Source organism: Sander vitreus, chromosome 3 (assembly GCF_031162955.1).
Source record: "Sander vitreus isolate 19-12246 chromosome 3, sanVit1, whole genome shotgun sequence".
Lineage (NCBI taxonomy): Eukaryota > Metazoa > Chordata > Actinopteri > Perciformes > Percidae > Sander > Sander vitreus.
In genome coordinates this window covers 16,142,481-16,162,402 of record NC_135857.1, presented here as the reverse complement: position 1 = coordinate 16,162,402, position 19,922 = coordinate 16,142,481, and the positions used below count along the sequence as shown (strand labels likewise).

The 19,922-nt window shown below is 38.7% G+C and overlaps 2 protein-coding genes, 1 long non-coding RNA gene and 2 other non-coding genes across 7 annotated transcripts; 4 read left to right on the top strand and 1 right to left on the bottom strand.

The window, feature by feature from the left end:
• The first annotated feature begins 3,832 nt into the window (after nt 1–3,832).
• On the top strand, nt 3,833–11,672 carry nipsnap2 (nipsnap homolog 2). Its single transcript, XM_078246244.1, has 10 exons — nt 3,833–3,959; nt 4,788–4,927; nt 5,020–5,065; nt 5,508–5,602; nt 6,985–7,055; nt 7,181–7,321; nt 8,424–8,455; nt 9,641–9,735; nt 10,239–10,322; nt 10,545–11,672. The coding sequence occupies exons 1-10, from the start codon at nt 3,868–3,870 to the stop codon at nt 10,607–10,609; spliced, it is 861 nt and encodes a 286-aa protein (XP_078102370.1). The 5' UTR covers nt 3,833–3,867; the 3' UTR covers nt 10,610–11,672.
• psph (phosphoserine phosphatase) lies at nt 11,673–15,234 on the bottom strand. The gene is made up of 6 exons (XM_078246245.1): nt 15,135–15,234; nt 14,454–14,597; nt 14,197–14,331; nt 13,341–13,486; nt 12,328–12,476; nt 11,673–12,213 (listed from the first exon to the last, which is right to left on the bottom strand). Exons 1-6 carry the CDS (start codon nt 15,176–15,178, stop codon nt 12,103–12,105), a joined length of 729 nt encoding a protein of 242 aa, XP_078102371.1. The 5' UTR covers nt 15,179–15,234; the 3' UTR covers nt 11,673–12,102.
• Nucleotides 15,235–17,962: 2,728 nt separating this feature from the next.
• LOC144512907 (uncharacterized) lies at nt 17,963–19,865 on the top strand. 3 transcript variants are annotated; one of them, XR_013501054.1, is made up of 6 exons: nt 17,963–18,099; nt 18,499–18,566; nt 18,790–18,846; nt 19,223–19,324; nt 19,591–19,652; nt 19,743–19,865. It is a non-coding gene; the product is annotated as an uncharacterized LOC144512907 (long non-coding RNA). The 3 variants fall into 3 exon arrangements; XR_013501055.1 differs by having other exon boundaries at nt 19,223–19,404; XR_013501053.1 differs by having other exon boundaries at nt 19,223–19,652.
• LOC144516045 (small nucleolar RNA SNORA15) lies at nt 18,879–19,014 on the top strand. Its single transcript, XR_013501803.1, has one exon. It is a non-coding gene; the product is annotated as a small nucleolar RNA SNORA15 (small nucleolar RNA).
• Nucleotides 19,373–19,509, top strand: LOC144516046 (small nucleolar RNA SNORA15). The gene has a single exon (XR_013501804.1). It is a non-coding gene; the product is annotated as a small nucleolar RNA SNORA15 (small nucleolar RNA).
• Nucleotides 19,866–19,922: the final 57 nt, after the last annotated feature.

Sequence of the window (19,922 nt, the reverse complement as noted above, 5' to 3'; positions counted from 1 at the left end):
GTGCAAATAAGGAGAGAAGTTAGTCTATGTTCTGCTTGTGGACCCTGTAGACCCAATAGCAACAGCCCTTAGAGGGCGAAGCCTATGCAAAATAAAACCATAGTTATGGATTGTAACTCCAGATTCTATGAGTATAGGCGTAGCCCTCTAAGGTTCGGGCCACCTGCCCCACTAACATTGGCTGAAGAAAATGCTGAGGTTGGGAGCAGAGCAACAATTCCGCTCCTGTAATATACAGTATCTGCGGACGTAGTTGAGGCCCGCACTGAGTGCTAGGGCGGGAAAGAAAATCTTCACAACTGTGCATGCGCGAAGGGATAAACCCAATAGCGACAGCCCTTAGAGGGCTACGCCTATACTCATAGAATCTGGAGTTACAATACGTAACTATCATTATAACACTCTAGACTATTTTCAATGAGGATCTGAGCCAGTTAATGCCTAACATCCTTACTGGATCTACTCTGTCAAACACTGTATTTTTTGCAAAGATTAAAACTTACAGATTTCCTGCATCTGATGTTAAAAAAAAAAAAAAAAACAGGTACAAAGTGTATTAAAAGTTCCCTCAACAAGGCGATGAGACCCCACAAAATATATTTTACTGTAGCAGTAATGAGGTACAGTATATGCACTGGAGCAGTGAAACTGGTGTTCTTTCTTAAAAGCTGATCTCACTTCTTCCATTAATAAAATGTGCCCTTTGTGAAAGTATTCCACTTCCAACTAAATTCATTAAAAATACAGATCAGGCCATTCAGATTAATATTGACATTATAGGAACTGTACTGTGCTGATTTCCAAAAGGGGACTCACACTACTGGACATTACATTAATACTGTTGTTAATGGCTGCTGGTGAAGAAGTGTAATTTTTATTAAATATACAATCAAATAAAACTGGAATTAAGTCCAGTGTATCAAAATGGTGGATGTTGGTTAAACTAGTGAAACCATGCACTGTGGTGAAAAAGTTTATGTTTTTCTACACACCATTATACATTTTTTAACTAAAAGAGCAACATTTCAGTGGGTACGATCATACTTTGAATTCCCAGACATATCCACATTTTGCCATTAGTTATTCAAAAATGTTTCACAGAGAAAACACTCCCATATGATTCATGTCTTTGAACTTAAAACAAATCCTTCCATAGTCTCTGAATTCCACTGGTGGTAAGTAGTCTTTCTCCTTAAGCCAAGTAGGCTTTTGCAATACGGTCCCTGTTAGCTTCATAGTCATTTTGTCAAATAATAAATCAATTTCAAATGTACCGAATTCCTCCATGGTTGCAACCCCATCAACCTTGAGCATCTGGTTCTGATGTGCGCTTCCTGAATACAGCACACAAAAAAACATCCATTGCTTACAGCATATCAGTATTTGAAAATATAAGGACCCAATTAACCCACAAGAATCTCAAGTTATCTTTTTGTGTTTTTGTATGAGCTATCACAATTGCAAAGGTCACACCCATGCCACCTGCCAAACCCAATATGGTAGACTTTGGAGTTCCAATAAAGGTTTTGTGAAGTAGAGATAGCTGCTACAAGTTTGAGCATGGGCTAATTTGTTTCATACAATGTCAAAGAAAGTTAAATTGAGTCTGATGGTGTCCATATTGTTTATTTAACTGGACAGCGGTCTTAGTTAGGCACTAAAATTGCTGTTGATGAGCTATGGATTGAATTGTAGCGCCCCCACCTGTTTAACTGTTTTTTGACCACAATGCAACATTTTACGTTCACTCTTACTTTTATCATCACTAATAATTGTACTACTTTTCTAGAAAGGATCTTGATGTTAGCAAACCAGTGATTCTTGTTTGGCTGTACTTTTTTTATTTGATGCTATTTACATCTTAGCTTATGTTGCTATTGTTTTATATGTTATTTTTAATGTTCCACTTCTCAATGTTACAGTGTTTTGAACTGCATAGATGTATTTGAAGATACATTTCCATTAAGTTGTATTAAAAGATATTGTATTGTGTTAAGAGAGGGAATTCTACCCGTCTTCATATCCAGGGCCCCCATATCTGCCATAGACACTGTGTTTCTTTCTTTCTAGGTATGCCAGCTGAGGATGATTCTACTGTTGGATATGATACACTGCAGACATACAGTGTATGGGACCAGACCCTGATTGGGCTAATATCCAAGAGACAATAGGCCTTTTGTCACCACAGACATTTCGACATGTCATAGCAGGAAAAGCACAGATGTTATTAATAACCTCAATAAAGGTTGCACTTATGTTGTGTGTTTCAGCTCCAGGGCCCTGTTATTGTGCTGAGTAATAGATGGCTTTATTAATAAAAACAGAGCCATCATTATTTATATCAGTTACACCTGTGTTTCCCCTACTGTGACAAGTTAAAACATCTGCTGTTAAAAAAAAAAGTCAATAGCAGCAATTTCCAGTTTTCTTCCTCACTAATGTATGAAAGAGGTCTCTGTCACTATTAAGCATAGATGCTACTCTTGTAATGAATTCCAAGTACTGTCCTGATGTCAGAAAACAATGTAGCAACGCTAATGTAGAATCTGAGTCTGTTGAACATTTATTAACTTTTATACATTTTTGAAAACTTTTTAAGATTACCAGTTTTTGTTATAAATCCTTATAGATTTGACTTTTTTGACTTGATTTGTTTGATGTGTCTTGATTTCTCACCATCTCAGCCACTATTCTGTACCATCTAAGAATATTCAGAAACCTGGATGAGGTGTTTAATGCCACAGTATCCTTTCTATCCTGGTACTCCAGGTAGCACATATGGGTTGTTCAAAACCAGCATAAGGCCTTATCTAGATCCCAACAAGAAGCAGTTTAAATGCGCAAAACATAACAGGATATACCCAAGGTACTAGTATGCATGTAAACACACTAAACGTTATTAGTAACACCTGTTATTTATACTATGACACGTTCAAATATCTGCTGTGAAGAAAAGAAGTACATGCCAGTCTGGCACAACCTTTTATTTTATATTTTTGTTCTCTTGTTTGTTTCTATAACTTTACCATTTAGGCTACTTAGTAATTTGATTAATAACATATTTTCTCTTACACATATCCAATATAACAATACTGCACTGTTGAATACTTTTTTTACTCTACAAATGTTGTTACAAATGAAACTACCCAACAGTATATATAAGTACAGCTGAAAAGATTAGTTGATATTACAGGAAATGAATTGGCAACTAGTTTGATAATCGTTTCCGTTTATTTTTCATGTAAAACATTTCATGGTTCCAGAGGATTTGCTGCTTTTGGTTTTTAATTATTTAAATTATTTGTATGTACATGTAATAATTTAGAATGTTGTACTATAGTATGGACAAAACAACGATTGTGAAGGTGTTACTTTGGACTCTGGGTAATGGTGACGGCATTTCTCACTATTTTCTGAATTTTTACAAACCAAAGAATCGATTAATGGAAAAATAATTAGCAGATGAATCCATAATGAAAAGAATCATTAGTTGTATTACAGTAATAACAATTTGCTCTCCCTCAACCAATTATAACAGTAAAATCCTGTTTTTACATTAGTGCATAAGTAATAATAAGTGAATGATATAATATAGGCTATAACAGTCACAGGGGACATTTTGTAATTTTACTTCTAATAGGCTATTTTAAGTTAATTTTCCTGATTAAACTTAGATATTTTTACATAGCCTACGTATAGTAACCATGGATGTATTAAGAGAACCAACTTCTTGTTATCACAGACAGTTAAAGGTTGCTAACGGAATACGTCCTCTACCAGCGTCTACAACACTCCTGTCTTTGGTGCTGCACCGCCACCTGGTGGTCATATATGGTAACTGCTCTGTGTGCATGAGAACAGTTGAAGATGGCGACTGGAGTCCTTCATAGAGTCAGCGGTGGCCTGGGTCGGGCTAAAAGCAGGGCCCAGTCGGCCGGACAGCTCGTCGTGTGGAGCAGGTTTGGGCAGGCTTCAGTGTACATGTTCAGTAATCATCTCTGTAGTGTTTGCAGTCAGCTGTTGTGCCATTTCTTTAGTAGGTTTCTGTGGTGGCGACGATAAGCTTGGGCAAGCTAGCCCCAGTAACGTTAGCCTCAGTGGCCTTCAGCTTTAACTCACATGAAAGCTAACTACACCTTGAAATAGTTTATTCCGGGATATTTACGATTAAAGCTGCGTGTATTTGCTGGTAAAGGTGAAAGAATACAAGTTTCTGTCATATTTTGTTAGTGAGCATCTCAAACGCTCAAGGTCAGTTTGGTAGTTTCCCCCCGGGGATCTCATATTTGTTGATTAACGTTATATGTTGTAGTATTATTCTGAATCTGCAAACTAACTAGTAACTAAAGGTATCAAATAGATTTAGCCGAGTAAAAAGTACAATATTTGCCTCTGAATTGTAGTACTTGAGTACATGTACTTGTGTAGTTACTGTCCACCACTGACTGTTAGATACTGTGACCTGCTGTATCACAATGTACTATATGGATCAAAGGTACTGACATTCCAAGCCCAGTCTGTATCTTGACTGAAGTATTCATATAAAATCTTTCTTTACAGCAGCTCAGCTATTAACCTGAAATTAAGTGGGTTTTTTTATATTTCTATCAATGAAGCATGTCTCATATAAAGATGATGTGTTTATGTGAGTGTTTAAATCTAACATCTAGTAAGATATCAAAATAGGAGATTGGGAAGCCAGTCTTGCTGTAGATATATCATAGTGGTCATACAATAATTTCTCATCCATCCAATTGTTGTTCATCATGACTCATCTGTGTTTGCAGGGGATTTGCAACATCAAGCAGCAGAAACGGACAGGACAGCTGGTTTAAGTCACTGTTTGTGAGGAAAGTTGATCCCAGGAAAGATACACATGCCAACCTACTGACCAAAAATGAGGAAAGTAACCTGTACAAAATTCAGTGTAAGTTCACGTCACAGTATTTGTACTTAAAAATAAACCATTTATCCTGAAGTCATGATGAGATTGTTCTTAAGTATGACTCTCTTTTCCAGTCCATAATGTCAAGCCGGAGTGCCTGGATGCGTACAACAAACTCTGGTGAGTGTTACTTCATATTACTGTCTATGCTGCATGCTATATGCATGCTTAGCTCGTACTTAAGCAACAATAGTGACAGCAGCAGCAGTAGTAGTATAAGACCAGGACAACTTAGTTCGCTGTTGAGTAAAAATAAAAAAAGCTTTTTTTTTTCTTTTTTTTTAAGTCTATTTTTGTGAGGTGATTGGCACACTGGCATGACTTCAGTCCTTCACAGACCAACTTTGCTCATACCTTAGATGACTGGAAGCTGTCTATTTGTAGTTGGGGACTAATTTTGGACTTGCAACATTAGACAGAATACATGCGACCAGAAAAACTTGATTGTTATTCAAATGTTGTTGTTTGAAAGTGGATTTGAATTTGAATCCATATTTAAGTCAAGTGCACCTGTGGTTATAGTGTATTTCAGTGTTTGGTTGGTGTTTCTCATTCATCACAGTGAGGATGTTTTGCCCTCCATCCATGCTGATAAGTACTATCCATGTGAGCTGGTGGGCACTTGGAATACCTGGTATGGAGAACAAGACCAGGCTGGTAGGATTACTAATTTCAACACACAGACATCGACAGTGTGATAGTTGCTCTGCACAGTTTGCAAATCAGCAGGCATGTTACTCTATATCTATACGCATGCATGTACTATGTACATATCCTGTCTAGGGTTGGGCATCGAGAACCGATTCCTACTTGGAATCGTTTCAAAAATTAGGATTCCATCGGAATTGTTTCTTTATTGGAATCGTTTGGAGGATTTGGGTTTCAAATCTGATCATGGGTTCCAAATTTAACATGCGCAAGTTTTGGTTTCCGTAGCGGCCAGGCACTTGTTGTGTTGCAGCCGTGGAGCACAGTAAGCGGCGCTCTAGTGTGGCTTTATTTTATGCTGAGAAGCCCGGTAAAACTGCAACCCACCACTGAATCAAAATAAAACTTTCCTCTTATTTGTGAAATAAGCATGTGACCCGTTTCAACTCCACCACTCAAATAATCGAAATCAAGAATCGATAAGAACCGGAATCGGAATCAGAAAATCCAAACGATGCCCAACCCTAATCCTGTCAAGGTTTTTTATTTTTTAAACCTAGAGAAGCTATACTGTAATGCTGTACTACCTCATATGGGCATTCCTATTTTCCAGGGTCATGAGTTGTTATACTTCTCATGCCACAACTACATTATGTTGCTTTAGTTGTTGTTGAATTATTGGCTCGATAGTACTTAAAAAAACAGAATAAACCATTAAGTCACATATCCATGACAAATCATTCAGTGTCATTACCTAAGATGACCTGTACAGACTAAAACACTTTTTTTTTTTTTTATAATTCTTTGTTGTCTTACCAGCTAATGATCTTCAGTTATCAGGATGCAGTTTATTAACTTGTTAAAAGCTAACAGAAAAATATGTCCTTTACACAAAGATGTGAACAGTTCAGGAAACTCCTGCTCTGTATAGATTCAACCCTCTCACAAAGTGAGAAGAATTATGTCAAAGGTTATACATTTTAAGGCTGGAGGAATGTTTTTTATATTATTTATATCAGTTAGGGGTAGCAGTAGCTCAGAACCAAATCCCTATGGACCAAGTACGGACTGTGGACTGGTAGCTGGAGAGGTGCCAGTTCACCACCTGGGCACTGCTGAGGTGCCCTTGAGCAAGCACCAAACCCCCAACTGCTCAAGGCGCCTGTTCATGGGGCAGCCCCCTCACTCTGACATCTCTCCATTAGTGCATATATAGGTCCTGTTTGTGCATGTGTGTGTGTATTTTGGGCCTGTACGTAATGTGTACAACAACAGAGTGTAAAAATGTATTTCCTCTTAGGGATCATTAAAAGTATGTCCTCTTCTATAGTTGACATTTCTGTATTTTGTGTAATTTTTCATCTATGATATATTTATTTTCTATTTCCCAGTTCATCTGTGGCGTTACAGAGGTGGATACCCAGCTCTAACAGAGGTGATGAACAAGCTCAAGCAGAACCAGGTAAAGACTCCTTCAGGTGCATCTTGTTTGTGTCTCCCCTGTTCAGTGCTTTAGAAGTGTGCTAGAACCAGAGTATAGCCATCAGTCAAAGTAAAGCTTATTGATTGGTGTCCGTCCATTGGCAGGAGTTCACAGAGTACAGGAAGGAGCGGGGTAAGATGCTGATGTCTCGCAGAAACCAGCTTCTGCTGGAGTTCAGCTTCTGGAACGAGCCTGTTCCCCGAGAGGGCCCCAACATCTACGAGCTCAGGTCCTACCAGCTCAGGGTGGGTAACAAACCAGAGAGATTATCTCATCATTAGCTATGCTATAGATGTGTGTGTGTGATGGGAGTGAGTTTGAAAGTGCACCAACAATCCAAACATTTAGCAAACTAAACAGCTTATATTGCGCTCTTTCTTTTCAAGTCGAGTCCAGTTCATCTTATTTATGTGGCCCAAAGTCACAGAACTGTTGCCTAAAATGACTTTACAATCTATACAGCATACAACACCATCAGGCAGAGGAACAGATGAGTGACACACATGTAATACAGCGGCTGTTATGCGTGCAGAGTAGACAGAAAATAAAACAATAGTATTTGTTAAACACTGCAAGATTGCTTGTTGGCAACAAAAAAAAAAACTTTGTCGGTTACTCTAACAGGTTCCCAGCCCAGAACCAACATTTTTTTCCCCATTATAATATAAATGACTGAGCTAATAACCAGTATGTCTTGTACATTTTTGTCCAAGGAAAGTTGACTGATCACTCACCTTTTGCATCATCACAACTCATCGCCACTAAGAGCTACCCCAGTGCATCTAAAGTATTATTTTGCTAGCTCCTCTGGAGAAAGGGACAGCATTGCTCTTTCTCTTGTCCTCTGTCATGTTTTCCCGTTTTAAACTGATGATATGCCATGCTTTGCTTGGGTGACCTCTAAATTACCTCGGCCACAATGACCCTGTGTCTTGAGCATTTAAGATGAGATTGGTGCTCAAACAGTCACCATCTACTTATGGACACTCAGGTGACATTGGTAATCTCAATGGTTAAATTGACAGCAGCATTAGACCTACATAATGCTGTATCATGCACTGCACATTAAGTCGTTCGTCCTGGTCTGACCGAGCTCCTTGTGACATGATGAATGCAAGCTATTATCCCTCACCACGGACTCTTAGAAACAGCAGGCCGTTTGTTGTCTTAAGCCCCAGAGAATGATAGAAGCCTTTGGGTGTAATTGTTATTTCAGCTTATCTTCACAATGACAAAATACCTGTGCTACATCTCTACCATTTATGTGTTAATGTCTTTACTCTGGAAAGGAGGAGGAGGTGTGATATCAATCTGCAGTTTGGAAACAGTGTGTTTTCTTTCTTCCAGCCAGGAACCATGATCGAGTGGGGTAATTACTGGTAAGGCAGTCTGAATTCATTTGATTCACTGAACTGTAGTTACAGAACAGTTGCACTACATGAAACCTTCCTCACCACGCTGTCATTAATAAGAGCTGTTCCACAGAGAGATGCTATTTTGAAGCTGAACTGTCATGCTCTCAAGCCAAATTCAAATACAAGTGGAATATTATGTACACTACAAATGTGTGTACATAATAGTTCAGTATAATGACCCTTTCCACGAGCTGACAGGTCAACATTCATCAGTCTGTGCAATGCGGTTGATTGCAATTGATACAAATCAAGACGTGAGCTTTCTGCACACGCCTTAGTTTTCTATTGTTTTTTTCTCTCTGATTTCCCTGTAGTCAATATCTGTCTGTTTTTTTTTTTTTTTCTTCTTTTAAATCCACTGGGTTACATTTCACAACTTGTTTTGCACCTTTGTTAGTGATGTCGGCTGTAACAGATAAACTCCAGTGTTTCCGAGATGTCGTTATACTGTTAAACTCTTCTGTATCCTTTTCCAGTTAACACGTGTGGTGTCACACAAAAAGATCGTGCTAGGACAAGGTCATTTTTTCCTAAAGCTACTATTCTTTTCCTATTTTTGCGTTTATGCTTACTTTAACCAGCCTGTATTTAAAACAAACCTCTACAGTCATGTCGATTATGCCAGCAAAGCAATTTAAGGCAATTTTAATATAATTTGTGTAGTTGAAGGCTTAAACTTCTTCTTCAAGTTACAACAACATTAAGAACTGAAGCTTGATAGTTTTGTGTCCAGATAATGATTATGATTTGAATAAGTACATGTTTGCTTTAGGGGGAAAACATAATGACTTTAAAACATTCCACTCACACCAGCACACCATTTCACATGGACTTGGCCAGCTTAAGATCCATAAACGTGTGTACAGTAAGTAATGGCGTCACATCTTATGGTTGGCTGTGATGTTGTAATGGATAATCACAGCTATGGCTGTTTGCTAATGACTATTGTCGTCTAGTTTACGTTAACAAAACAGACTAAATCCAATTGTGTAAATTAAAAACGGTCCAGAATAAATTCAAAGATGTTGATGAAATTCTTGTTTGAAGACATGTCAAATGTCCCATGTGTGTTGGCCTGGTCTTGTTATGCCAGATGAAGCCCTGGTGGTTGTTGGCCTGCGTTGTGACTGAAGTTGTTCTCGTCTGCAGGGCCAGAGCCATCGGATACCGCCAGCACAACAGGGAAGCTGTGGGAGGGTTTTTCTCACAGATCGGCAACCTTTATATGGTTCATCACCTCTGGGGTACGGTCAAATACCAACTTTATGTGAAAGGACATACTGACAGTGCCAGCATGTAGATAATCATGCTGGTGCTGAAATCAGTTGTCCACAGAAAACCAATCGACAACAGTTTTGATAATTGACTGTTTAATCAGTCAGTCAGTTCATGAAGCAATACTGCCCCAAACGTTGCTGGCAGGAGACTGAATATTGCACTTTCATCAGGTGGACACAAACATGACTCCTCCTTGTCTGCTTGCATTTTAATATGCAATTGTTTGCTAAAACTTTTACCACAACTTAATTGTAAGAACATTATTTATTTTTATTTTTTTTAAGGTACCAAGATGTCGCCTCATATTGAAGTGTCCAGACAAATCCGTTGTTATAACTTCAACAGAATAATCTGAAAACCCAGAAGTTGTTACGTGCAGCTCAAAATTTAGCTGAACTGCTTCCGACTTTGTGTGCAGTGTCTCCACGTACTATCAGCAGTGCTATAATGTGTGATTTGTTGATTGCAGCTTACAAAGACCTTCAGTCCAGAGAAGACACGAGGAATGGCGCCTGGCAGCAGGAGGGCTGGGACGAGGTGGTGTACTACACAGGTGAGTCCTTTTCTAAACACAAAGTGTTGATGAAAACTCATAGCTGTGGGACTGAAAACTTTTCAAAGGCTTTTCCTTCACTTTTTTTTTTTTTAAAAGGGCTTTATCTCATTTGTCTTGAGTAACAACATATTGAACTTTTAGAGCTTGCTGAACCTGATCAATATCGCGAGGACTTTAAACTATTGTGACACTTAAGTCCTCTCTAAATCTTTTCTCCAGTTCCTCTCATTCAACATATGGATTCCAGGATTATGATCCCAACAAAGGCGTCCCCGCTGAAGTGAAGGAGCGGCGAGCTAGAAGCTGAAATCGAGTGGCACCCCTTTTGAATGTTACATCCATCCAGAGCATCACTATTATGGTTTTGACCTCCCGTCAGCGCTACCAAACATCCCTTCTCTTTTCTTGTCCTTGCTTTTTTTACTTCAAGATGTCACCAGGACAGAGGAGGCAACAATTCCTACCATGTATCGGCAATTAAAATAGTCAAAACCCCTTACAGGCCTCGGCTAGGCACAACTTCTTTGTTTTGGGGGGGGGTTCTGGAGCAGGACGAGTAAATTTGTCCAATTTGAACCTCCTGATGGTGTTATGGTCAACGTCTGGTGCCACATTAAAAATGGTCCATGAACAGAGCTCTTCTGAGTTTAGAACCAACCAAAGTTACTTGAAAAGGCGAGCAGCTGTGTGGTGTGTTAAGTGTGAGGACAGATAGAAACAATAGTGCTGCTGAAGCTTGCTGCACAGTGCAGTAGCTATTTATTTATTTAATGTAAATTTAGAATACATGTTTAAGTGTGCTGAGGAGTAGCACTTTGAAGCAAGCCATGCCATTGCTGAGTAAAGTGAGAGAACACCTCTGTATATTCATGAAAACTGTATTTCCGTTTCAAGTCATGAAGACGATACATGGCAAGAAATGTAAACCTGACAATTTTATATTTAATTGAGGTATATTATAAATCAAAATTAAACTACTCCTTTCAGTTGCTTTTTTTTCTGGATGTTCCTACTAGGTTCCCTGTTATGGTAATGTTGCAGTTTCATGGTGCTGTGTTTGTAACTTTGGCTTCTACTTTTTTTTTTTTCCCCTTTCTTGTGAAGACAGCATGCCTGGTTTTAAAAATGGTTTTTATCCAACATGTTTTAATGAGGCGTAACTATCATGTATGATAAACTCTGAAAACAAATGTTATCAGTCAGTGGCTGAGTGAATCTGGGACTGCTACTTGTAATATCAGATTTCATTGTTGAAGGAAGCATGTTTATCTTGTTTTTTTGTTCATTGGGAACAGTGTAGAGGGAAGGACAAGAATGCCAACACAAATTAAAGCAGTTCAAACAACATCTTGGACAGCATGTTCTTATGTTTAATGCTGATGTTCTTTACTGGACTTAACTACTGCTTGACGTGGTTACAGCTCTTAATGTCCATACATACAGGAATAAAATATTTCTATTGCTCATTGCACCTTTATATGATGCAGGAGTTGTATTAGCTTACTTATAGGCTCTTGATGCAGAAAGTCCTAAAACACTCAAATCACTTAACCTCCACAAACAGTTATTTGTTTAGTATCTTCTAGTATAAAAATCAATAGGGCAACATCCCCATGAAGGTAAAATTGGTCTCACTATTGTAAACATTTCCATTCATTATAAAAACCTATTGAGTACATGCAGAAGGAAAATTGTGCGTGCAGGGGATCAAACCATCAGAGGCACATCCTTAGGTGCAAATATGAAATGTTAATCAGTAACGGTACTCTTAGCTACTTTAAATCACTTCCAGTTCCTTTAGCAGCTCCCCGAAACTTGTCACGAACCACAAAGACCTCTCCTTAACCTGCTGCCTGACGACATTTCCACCAAATCCAATGAAAGCACTCTGAGGACAAAAGAGACACTCTAAATCACAATGCGTTTTCAAGAATACATAACCGACTATCGAACATGCAACTGAAAACTGGGGAGAGTTTTAAGCCACAATGTGAACACTTACGGCAGGAGGGCATGCCTCTAGATCCGTGGCTCCATCTCCAATCATCACCACAGTCTTGAAGCCGTATTGTTCCTTCAGCATGCTGATGACCTTTCCTTTTCCACCACTCTCAGCTGTGGGCTGGCTCTCGTCAAAACCAGCATACTCTCCTGGAAAACACACATGACTGAATTTAGAAATGTAGAATGTTGCCCTACGTCTGACAGAAGCGTTGTGACACTGATGAAGGAATTAGATTCAGATTAGAAACACAATCTGGGGCCCCCGTGTAGCTCAGTTGGTAGAGCGCGCGCCCACATATAGAGGTTTACTCCTCGACGCAGTGGCCGCGGGTTCGACTCTGACCTGCAGCCTTTTGCTGCATGTCGTTCCCGCTCTCTCTACCCTTTTGTGTCTTCAGCTGTCCTGTCAAAATAAAGGCCTAAAATGCCCAAAAAATAATCTTAAAAAAAAAAAAAAAAGAACGCAATATCAGAGACTGCTTTGAACCAAACTAAAAAAATTTAATATCAGGTAGAAGGATTTAAGCCTCGTCAGTCCACTCATAGGGATTTCATACACACTTATAATGCTCCGCTCTTATGAAAACAGAGAAAAGTCACTTCTAGGGGGGCTCCGGTAGCTCACCTGGTTGACTGTGCGCCCCATGTACGAAGGCTCAGTCCCTACCGCAGCGGCCCGGGGTTTAATTCCAACCCGCGGCCCTTTGCTGCATGTCATCCCCCTCTCTCCCCCATTTCCTGTCTTCAACTGTCCTATCCATTAAAAAGGCCAAAAATAATCAATTTTGTTTTTTTAAAGATTCTTTTTTTGGGGCATTTTATGCCTTTAATCAATAGGACAGCTTAAGACAGGAAAGGGGGAATGACATGCAACAAAGGGCCTCAAGTCAAACCTGCGGCAAGGACTGAGCCTCTGTCCATGGGGCGCATGCTCAACCAGCTGAGCTATCCGGTTGCCCCAGCCTATAAATAAAAAAAAATAAATAACAAAAAGTCACCTCTAGCTCTTACCATTGAAGTAGAACTTGAGCCGGTTGGCGTAGACATGATGCAGAGGAATGTTTAGCTGAGTGGCCACGTGTTCAACGATGCAGCGGAAGCCGCCTGAGATCAGGAACACCTTTATGTTGCGCTGGTGCAGACGGTCCACAAGCTCCCTAGATGAAGAGAAATGGCCATTTATCAACACTCAAATGAGATAAATGCAGTTTTTATTTACAAGTTTGTATAGTAGGCAGCAGTAAAATGGCATTTGGACCAACCTTGGCCAGGCAGTGTGTGCATTAACCATGCACACACACACACACACACACACATTTACTAGATGTTTGTAAATAAGCACCTATTCATGTGCACACATGAGCATGAGAGGCTTTAAATGCTGAATACATGCATATGATTAAAGCTAGCTCTCTCATATTTGCCTGATGAAGAAGTTGTATATAGTCCCACTAATGATCTGCCATGTCAGCACCTTTGATAGTTAAATACGTGCAGAAAGCTCATCCTGACTCTGGATGCTCGTTCTGTTTTAGAAGGTTTGGAGCCTATACAAGCTGCTTTTTTTTTTTCCTAAACCACTTCCATAGATACAAATTACCAATATGCTTTAAGAAATACTATTTGTGTTTTTCTACAACATTATCTTGTTTATCTCCCATTTGTCTCTTTTAATGGCCAGAAATATCAAAAAGTATTTTGGCCTTATACAGAGGGTTGGTTACCATAAATGGTCAGTTGAAGAAAATCATTAACGTAGAGTACTTTCAAATGTCCTGTGCATACCAATACTTATGTACTGGGTGGAACTCAAGGTCCACTGAATGGCTGAGATTTCTCAAAAGAAGAGGCATCTTCACATATTCACCTGATACCTGGAGTCAGCTGAGGTGGGTGGTCTGTTATCAGTTTATTCACTTGTTCTCTGGAACATCGGATGATGGAAAGACGCTCAGTCAGCGCTGTTTTAAATGTCATTGAGCCACCCATAGCTTTGCGAGTCCTGAATTGTGAAAACAGAAAAAAAAAACATTTTGCATAATATTTGAAAACAAATCCAGTGATGACATCAAAATAAGGTGTATTTTTCAGTGCATGTTAATGTGACGTTGGCAGCATTTATACATTTCAGTGACTGCATCCCCCACACCACAAAATTTGGCAAGTTCATCTATGCCTTCTTCTTTGATGACTGTGCTGTCCACATCGAAACAGACAGCTTCTGCTCTCCGGAAGAGTTCTTTTGTCTGTGAAAGTGTTGCCATCGTGCTGGAAAAAGAAAAAGTACACACAGTATGAGACATTTAAAAACAGCAGCAGCAGCATTTCAAAAGGACTTACAACTCTGATGGCATACATAGCTTAATGTAAGGCATCGTGCTATTAGGAAGTTATGTGAGGGGAAATCTAATAAGCAGGGTCCCCAGCTGAATTTGTTGGCTAAACGTGAGGTCTGTGATTTCCCCCAGCAGCTGAATGATTTAATTGTTAAACTGTACAGTAGCCTACGCAGTAGATGTCTTCTAACCAGTGAAGCAGAAAATACATCATTGACTGAAATACCTATGTGCAAACGTTTCTGCATCGACGGATCTCAAATAAAACACGTGTCTCAGTCCAGTGGTGTGTGACAAAATGCGTTACATAAAGCAGCCTGCCTAAACAAACCATATGAGAGAGGCTGACATTCTCTGCACGGATTGCGTCACCCGCGAGACACTGTGACTGCAGTAAACTCCTCACGCTGCAACACAACGCTAATGTCTTCTACGAAATGTAATTTAAAAGTTATGGTATGGTACTCACTGGTGAGAGCAGCGTTGGTAAGGCACTACAAACAGCTTTGACATTAGCCGATCCGAATGGGCTCACCGATGAGGAAGAGGACTGCTGAATGCTGGACCAATCAGAGGGAAGCCGGTGAGGGACCACCCACAATCCGTTTTCTCGGTTTCATGCAAGGGGCTAAGCCTTTCTTCTACTGTCTGTGGTTCCATTATATTTGACCGTTGTCATTATAATGGTTAATTTATGCTAACTGCAGTGAAATGCGCCTTAGCATGATTTACATTTAATTAGGTACCATTAACAATAACTGTATTGCAGTAGGTTTATTGTTAATAAAGCGGAAATTTCAGCTTAGATAAGGGGGGTCGACCGCCTAATCAGTGTTTCTCAAATGGGTACTACCTCTAGGGGTACTTTGCAGTATTGCAGGATACATGATATTTTTGTATGCAAAATTCCTAAAATAATTATAGCCTAATGAACGGGTAGCACTGTTGAACCTCTTTATAGGCTTTTTTTCTACCAAAAATCTTTTGCGCCGTTCAGAGGGTGCTTGGATGAAAAAATATTTCAAAGTGGTATAGATTATTAAAAAAAAGTTTGGGAGGGCTTGATTTATAAAGGCTTGTTGACTCCAGCAAAGGAGTTGGAGCAAACTCCTGACTTTAATTATTTATTCATAACAAACAATTAAAAAAACAAATATATATATATATATATATATATATATATATATATATATATATATATATATATATATATTTGTTTTTTTAATTAATACACACAGTGCTGCTCATAAGTATTCATACCCATGCTGAAGTCGACTAAAAAGAGGAATAAAAAAAATCATCTTTTGGAAATTGATCTTAATGCCTTAATTTAAAAAATGAGGAAAAATCAGACCTTTTAATTACACCAATTTTTTTTGTGAATGAATAATGTATTGTAAATAAATAAATGTTCTTCCTTAAAATACAGGGGCCATAATTATACATACCCCTATGTTAAATTCCCATAGAGGAAGGCAGATTTTTATTTTTAAAGGCCAGTTATTTCATGGATCCAGGATACTATGCATCCTGATAAAGTTCCCCTTCCCTTCCCTTGATGATGTGGGGGCTGTTTTAATTCCAAAGGCCAAGGGAACTTTATCAGGATGCATAGTATCCTGGATCCATGAAATAACTGGCCTTTAAAAAATAAAAATCTGCCTGCCTCTATGGGAATTTAACATAGGGGTGTACTCACTTTTGTTGCCAGTGGTTTAGACATTAATGGCTGTGTGTTGAGTTATTTTGAGGGGACAGCACATTTACACTGTTATACAAGCTGTACACTTAATACTTTACATTGTAGCAAAGTGTAATTTCTTCAGTGTTGTCCCATTAAAAGATATAATGAAATATTTACTAAAATGTGAGGGGTGTACTTACTTTTGTGAGATACTGTATATATATATATATATATATATATATATATATATATATATATATATATATATATATATATATATATATATATATATATATATATATATTTAAATCTTGCACACACTCAGACTTCAGTATACGGCCAGGTAAATATATTTACGTTGTAGGCCTATTGTAGGTTTGTACAAAATCCTAACATTATACATCATAGCCTATCTAATTAGAAGATTTCTTAGATTTCTTAAGTGTATACATAATTACAGCTTCATCCAGCTAGTTTTATTTAACTAAAATTACACAACCGAGTGACAGTGAAGTAGGCTTAGTCAAACATGGGAGAAGTACTTAAAAGCTGAACTAGGAAATACATTATATAATAATAAACAATAGTAGCATTTGCAATCACTGTTTGCATTTGGCTTATAAACAGTCTATGGGTTTCAACCAAGAAGACAATTTTTTTTCTGAATTAGTTAATATTGCAGTATTTGAATTAGTTGTAATATTGGGGAGATGGTTATTTATGAACTTTAGGAAACACACAAACAAAGCAGGCAGGATCAACAACCTACTACAGCTAAGCAATCAGAAAAAATTGCAATTGTCATCAAGTTTTTTTAGTAGCTCATATTGGAGTAGACGCTAATCAACTAGCAGGAATATGAGATTCAGAAAAGGGTTTATTGCCACAATAAATTACACTTATGTGGAATTTTTCCTTGGTGAAAGGTGCATACATAAACAGACAAACAGACATAGTAAACATTAATATGAAATACAATAACTACAATAATAATAATAATAATAAAAACAAATACAGAAACAAATATATACATACAAAATAACTGTTGCACAAAGAAAAAGAGGCTGAATGGGTTGAGTGCAGAATGTGCAAATAATATATAATATGTGCATGGGCAGATGTATAGTCCAGGATGAAGGTTAATGCGAAGTGTAGTGACTAGGAGACACAGGTTCAAACAGTACTCTGGTTGTAATCAAGAAACATGCTGATGATAGATAATATTAACAAGGCCCCAGATCCCCACCAGCATACATCCTGGACTATACCTGTCCTCTGCACATTCATATATTAGATATCCTGAACACATCCCTCAACATTTTTTGCACATCCTGCACTAATCCATATAGTCTCTTAAACAGTTATGGGTTACATATGTCTTGCAGTTTTCAACCGGTGCAAAATGCTAACAGAACACGAAGAGTTTTATTTCCCAAGAGAACAGCCATACAGTCTTGGGATGGCGAAGGCATGTCCAGCCCTACCCTCCCACTGTGCTTGCCTAAACCTAACCAACCCAATCAGAGCAGGCAACAAGTACTAGCCAATCAGAAGGAGAGGAGGGCGGGTCGTGCCTTCGCCATCCTATGAAAAGCATATTTGCTAACCGGAAGACGACGATAGCTAGCTAAATACTCCACGTTGAAGTCAGTGGCTATCAGCATATAAAATGTCGCTCTCAGTCGTCCAGGTTTGCTGTAAATCAGGGTCCAAGTGGAACAATGCAAATTTAAGCTGCAACTCAGCAGAGGTAATTTTAGCTAACGTTAACTAGATTCAAGCAGGATGCCTTGTTTGTTTTGGATGTGGACAGCATGAGGTAACGTTACACATGGTGGTGAGCTAACGTTAGCTATACGTGCATTGCACCTGGAAGACGGTGGTTCTTTAGTCAGAAAGTAATCGACAGTTTTTGCTAAAACACCACCACTATACTCCCTTATTCGCATAGATTGTGATTTGTGTCTATGATCTGGATGGGTCCAGAGGGTTGTTAAGGTAGCTATCGTTAGGCTAAGTTGTGTTACGATAGGCTTAGGCCCACCATTTACATAGGAAATTAAGAGAACATACTTAAGCGTGTATAAACCTGTATGATTCTGCTGATGTTAACATGTTTGTGTACCTCTGTTTTGTGATCATTGCACAGCATACATTGGAAGATATGGGCTGACCTCATGGAGGAGCGACCAGCCTGAAACACACCATGTGGCAGAGGTGAGGAGGAGCAGATGTATACTATTTCTTATTATATTGGAAGTTACAAATTAAAACACTGGGAACTTGAGCCAATTCCCTAAAATTAATCGAACGACATGTAATTGAGATGAATGTGCCCTTATGTCAGAAATGTATCGCCTCAAATGAAACACGTGCTCTTACAAACCTCACCACTGAGAAATAAAGCTTTCTGTTACTGAGCTGGTGTGTTCTCCTACAGATGCCTTGTCTGAAGATGGGATTGTTGATCCTTGGCCAAGAGTAGAAACACGGAGAGGTAACTCATACTTCATAATAACATATTTGAATGCATGGCCGAATTCTGTTTTACTCTTGAAATAGTAAATGCAGTCAGACACCATGCTAAATTATTGTTTTCACACTGACTCAACAGGATAAGAGTGCTAATAGTGTGCCTTAATCTTATGTCAGAGTGAATACAGGAATGTGGCTCTTAAATGTGACAGTTATAGTATGTCACAAGGTTGCAATTTATTTTCGTTATTGATAAGACAAACATTCCTTCATTTAGCTATTTTACCAAAAGCATTGTTTAGCACTGTCTCACAATTTGTTTGTGTGAGAAAACATGCTCAATAACGTTATGTCCTCAAACAAGTTCATCTCATGGCCTCCATAACACTTGGTTCCAGCATTTGTCAAAATATAAGTGCAGTAATCCATGGCCTTCACACAGTGGCCCAAAGAAACACGGCTGCTACGACTGACCTCCATAACACGAAGGCCGGAGGATGGTAGGTTTGCACAGTTTTCCTGCCACTGAACGTCAGCACTGCACTGAGGCATGGCCGAATTCTGTTCCAGCTGGTCTGTGGTGGGTACAGTCAGACACCATGCAAAAGCCACATCTCATTACTGCTAAATGACTGGATGAGTGCTTCCCTCAGCCTCATCCAACTGTACAGGAATGAGTACAATGATAAACTTGGAAATTGTAGATGCTGCTCTGCCAATATTCCTGCTTATTATATATGTTCAAACTGTTTGCTAAATTTTGCAGAGCAACCGGTGGCTGCTTCTAAAGCGGGAACATGAGAAAAATAGTCAACTCCTTCACTCATGGTAAGAACATGACAATAAAAAGTTTAACTATTAATGCACGTTGTGAAATGTTAAACTCCTAAATTTTTTTTCTTTCTTCTCTACCCACAGCTCCACAAGGGAAAACGGTGTCTTGTGTTAAAAGCTAGCACCATCTGCCCTTGAATGCTTGTTTATACTTGAAAGATGTACCTCACTCTAGTGTTGTAATAAACTTTTCACTGTTTAAAAATGGGTCTTGTGTATTAGCTTTCTACATTCAAGTTTGTGTACACACAGAAAAATACAATC